Raw genomic sequence first — 4,588 nt, 5'->3', positions numbered from 1 at the left:
CCGGACTCAGACTGGAGGGGGTACGGCTGAGGAGCCGATTGACTAATTTATATTCTCAAGCACATTCAGTGCCAACCAAAAACCAGCGTACCAAACCATGGGCACAAAACCGGAGGGCACAGGTATGCCGCAACAGTGATTTGCAGCAAGCGGGTGAGCAAGACTGGCAGGATGGGGATGATCTGCTGTGTGCGTTACACGGTCACTGCTGGTTTTCAGACCTTTTCTTATTACAGGTCAGGCTTTGGCGTTCTCGCAGTCAGTTGCAAAAGCCTGACTTATTTTAAGTAACTGTGAAGGGAGCTTTGTGATGAAGAGACTTCTTCCCTCAAAAACTAAAGTCCCACCTGAAAACAGCTGTTAGACTGAAGCCTGAAACTCAGTCCCTCCTCCAAGGTCGAGGGCTTGGAGAAGCTAGCAGGGCAGCTTTTGTGGGAAGGGTACAGCTTAGGATGCTTAGTGCCCTCGTTCTCCTTCTTTTGCAGGTTTGGAACTGTCTGTAAATAACCACGCTGCTGACTTCTCCCTGTCTACACTGTCTGGCCCTCCCGTCTCCCTCTCCTGCCTAGTACAGAACAGCAGCCAGGCTGAGGAGCTGCTCTGGTACCGAGGAGATGGGAAAGTGGATCTGAAAGATGGGAATAAAGTGAACGTCAGTAACATCTGCATATCCCCAGTCACCGAGTCCGACAATGGAGTCACCTTCACGTGCAAGCTGGCGCGGGACAAGTCTGTCCAGGTGTCTGTGATCCTGGATGTCCAGTGTGAGTTGCAGTGGTGGATATCTGTGCAGAATGGCTGGGGTGGGACGAAATCGTGGGCTGAGCACCTCGGTGTCTGGGCACTAGCTGAAGGCGGGGTGTTTTGCACTCTCCAGTCACCGAGTCCGACAATGGAGTCACCTTCACGTGCAAGCTGGCGCGGGACAAGTCTGTCCAGGTGTCTGTGATCCTGGATGTCCAGTGTGAGTTGCAGTGGTGGATATCTGTGCAGAATGGCTGGGGTGGGACGAAATCGTGGGCTGAGCACCTCGGTGTCTGGGCACTAGCTGAAGGCGGGGTGTTTTGCACCCTTGTACACTGTCTTCACCAAGAAAAAATGCGTTTAGGAGGAGATAACTCACGCGATAAGACACTCCCTTTCCACAGTGGTGCTTATGGCCTGATCTAATGCCGCTTTTATAGGGAGTGGGTGGGCCCTTAAGTAAGATGATGTTCTGGATCTGTCCCTGCCTCCACCTAGATTCTTTCTCAAGGATACAAGTCAGGGCAGAGGAGTCACGGGAGTGACCGTCTCTGCCACTGACTGCCCTGCTGATTCCCGGGGATCATGAAAGGCTGCACAACTGTGATGTGTTACACCACTGAACAAGGTGCACAAGGGATGTGTAAAGGGAACTTATTTTGTATTAAATGGTGAGCAGCTTTATTAATGACCTGTTGAACTGCATTACTGTGAACAGTTCCTCCCCGGCTGACTGGAGAAGAGTCCCTCCAAATCGAAGAAGACAAAGATGTCATTCTGTCCTGCAGCGCCAAATCCAACCCTCAAGCCCAAACAGCTTGGTATAAGAACAACATCACCTTGACCCTACAGCAAAATCGTTACCAGCTGTACCAGACTAGTGAGGTCTTTCAGCTCTCTATCATAAAAGTACAGAAGTCTGACAACGGGACCTACACCTGCGTGGTGAAATCTTCTTTGGGAGAGGGGAGAAAGGATTTCCACCTGATAGTTGAAGGTAACAAGTCTGCTGCCAAACAATAAGCCTTACAAGTAACTCTCCATTCTCTTTTATAATGATAGCAATCCATTTATGTTAAGAAGTGTAAGTGGAACGTGGTCAATTCCCCGCGTTAACTCCTGAGGGAGTTAACAGCAACAGCAAGGAGCTCTCCCTGGTCAATTCCCCGCGTTAACTCCTGAGGGCACAGCAGCAGCAAGGAGCTCTCCTTGCACCTGTGCCTGGGACCACGGCACCAGGAAGGGCCTTTCCTGCTCTACCTGTTATTCAAAGGCATTTGGCAAGCGTGACGCGAGGCAGGCTCGTCCCACTGTCTCACTTCCCATGCTGACAGGGCACATTCAAGGGTGGTTTAAAGCACCTTACGTCTTACTTGAAGCGTCTTACTCTGACCATAGTATTCTGTCATGCCGAAAGAGCTGCTTAAGGCAAGAGAAGTTGTCCTCCAGAAGTGAGTACAGCCCCGTGGAGAACAGGAAGGTGGACGCCTTGCAGGGGCTGGACGCTCAAGTCTCAGACAGGTGACACGAGGTGAGGTGACCCACGAGGCATCCATTTCTCACCCACTGTCCGGGCCCCTCTCATTTCTGGGAGCAGGGAGGAAAGCATCGTTAGCTGTGTCAGTGATACGGCTGGACACTCTTATTTCCATGCGTCTGAGTGCCTTGGGGATCTTCTTCCTCAGGGACCGACGTTTCAATTCTTCCTTCAGTTCGCTAAAATACAGGCTTGGCTCCCTCCTTTCCAGGGGACTAATCCACACAGGCAGTCTGCGGACAGCAGGGAGAGCACAGTTCAAATCAGCAGTGACAGCCACGGGAAAAGAAATCTGTCTTTCCACAGTTCTGTGAAATGCTCCGTTTTATATGACTGCACCAATCTATCACATATTCAACCTCCTCTCCCTCTTGACAGATAAAAAACCTGTTTTTCCCAAGGAGGCTGTTATTGCTGCTGTCGTGGTGGTTACACTCACGGTACTTTTTGGAATTGTGGCTCGAAAAGATAAAATTTTTAAGGTATGCAAAGCTCTAGTTTCTTAGGACAAAATTAGTATTGTTTTGCTGCAATGCCCCGTTTCTTTTTTACCTTTTCTACGCTACTTTGTAGTGTTGCTTTCCACTGTTAGAGAACTGCTACATACTACCTCCTGCTTTAGAATCCCCAGTAGGTAGATCAAATATTAGGTATTTTAAGGTGGAAGGCATTACGCACTTGCAAGATATTTGTAAAAATATCCCTATGTCCAGGAAATACAAAAGATAACAGGACTGTTTCTTTATTTTCAGTGCTTCAAAAGATCAAGTGAAACAGCTCTGTAAGTATTTGACTGCTTATTCATGCAGCTTCCAAACGAACCCCCTTCTTTAAGCCTTGGCAGAACCTGGGAAAGAGCAGAGCACTCAGCACGCCAAACCCAGCCGCGCTGAGTTACCGAGCTCTTGTTCCAGCTGGCTAACGTGAGCCCGCACCTTCTCTCCCAGCAGAGAGGCCCCGCTGGGCAGAGGCGCATAGAAACACGGCAGGACAGACGCAGATCCCACCCCAGGCACGGCACGGCTCCTGCCCCTGCCCTGGCCATCCCAGGGTCCCGACTACGCCTGTGTGGAGGCCGTGGGGAAAAAACATAACAGCGTATTGCCAGCCTGCTGAAAGCTTTCTGGAGCTGAATGCAGCCCAAGTGAATTCAACTCACTTGCTTTTTTCCCAGTAGGTGATTTTTCATTTCTTCTTTTCATTTTGCTGCAGGTGAAGACCACAAGGTTCCTGTGCGTACCCAGAAAACATCATTTCTAGTGGTGGAACATAAGCCTTTGTGGGAGATGATGAGATAAAGCACTACAACAAGTTTTTTTGGGTCAAGTTTATACGGTCTTTTCAAAATACAAGTGGTTCTTTGCATCTGTTCATTCTAACCTACTGCTTAGAGCACCGCCATGGGGGGCACCGCCATGGGGGGCGGGCTGCCTGAGCTGTTGCCAGATCTTGCCCTTTATGCTTATTCCTAAAAGGTTCGCACGTGCAGTCAGGCATGCGGGTTGTCGATCGGTCCACAGAGGAATCCATACCGGGTTGCCGCAGATGGTGATGCTGATGTACAAATGAAGCGAGGTGTTGAGCTGGCAGCTGCTTGCTTGGCCCTGTCCCACAGTGCCATTCCACGGGGGGTTAGGGGTGGTGGCCACCTGACTTGCTGCCCCTTCCCGGTAATCCTATGGGCATCTCAGCTTCTGTTGGCCAGGGCGAAAGCTGCCTGGCACTTTGCACTGCTGTTGCGCCTCCCCTCTCCCTTGGCTGAGAGCAGACCTCGGGGCTCAGGGCAGCCCCAAGCGCTCGATAACACACAATGGAGATTTCAGTGTGAGCGCTCCAGCGCCGCGATGGCAGGAAAACCTCTCTATCCCGCCCCACAACAGATACGCCACTCAAGCATTATTCTCAAGGTCCTGGCAAGCTTTTAAGGCCTCATCGTGTCTTGGAATGGTACATTACTAATACCGTCAATAAACACCGTGTGCTGTAAAACAATTCGTGCCTGTGATGTGCAAATACCCTTCTCGGAGGAGCAGGGCTGTTACTCAACAGGACGCCTCCGCAGCGTGACCCGCAGCGTGTCCTTGCCCGCCGATCCCCCGCGCTCAGGGAGGGCCGTCACCGTGCGATGCCGGCAGCAGCTCACGCTCCCGGGTGCCCGGCCTCAAACCGCCCGCTGCAGAGACCCGTTTCAAGCCCTCCCGTTAAGCGTAGCGCAGGGGCGACACCGTGGGGGTAGAGCCCGGGGGCGGTGGGGTGGGGATGCTCCCGCGGGGCCTCCCTCGCCCAGGGGTTCCACCTGCCCTGAGG

At 51.9% G+C, this 4,588-nt stretch overlaps 2 protein-coding genes across 2 annotated transcripts in view; both read left to right on the top strand.

Moving 5' to 3' along the window:
* Positions 1-3,066, top strand: part of TMIGD1 (transmembrane and immunoglobulin domain containing 1) — a 3,982-nt gene extending 916 nt beyond the window's left edge. Inside the window, exons 2-5 of the mRNA XM_009278164.2 lie at positions 486-764; positions 1,463-1,741; positions 2,660-2,763; positions 3,034-3,066. Of these exons, the coding sequence (XP_009276439.1) occupies positions 486-764; positions 1,463-1,741; positions 2,660-2,763; positions 3,034-3,066 (695 nt within the window). The remainder of the gene's footprint in view (positions 1-485; positions 765-1,462; positions 1,742-2,659; positions 2,764-3,033) is intronic.
* Positions 1-4,588, top strand: part of BLMH (bleomycin hydrolase) — a 36,648-nt gene that overhangs the window by 11,151 nt on the left and 20,909 nt on the right. The gene's annotated exons all lie outside the window — the stretch shown is intronic.

Source organism: Aptenodytes forsteri, unplaced genomic scaffold (assembly GCF_000699145.1).
Source record: "Aptenodytes forsteri isolate BGI_AS27 unplaced genomic scaffold, ASM69914v1 Scaffold66, whole genome shotgun sequence".
In the NCBI taxonomy this organism is placed as follows: domain Eukaryota; kingdom Metazoa; phylum Chordata; class Aves; order Sphenisciformes; family Spheniscidae; genus Aptenodytes; species Aptenodytes forsteri.
The sequence above is the reverse complement of the archived record's forward strand: the minus strand, read 5'-3'. Positions and strand labels throughout refer to the sequence as shown.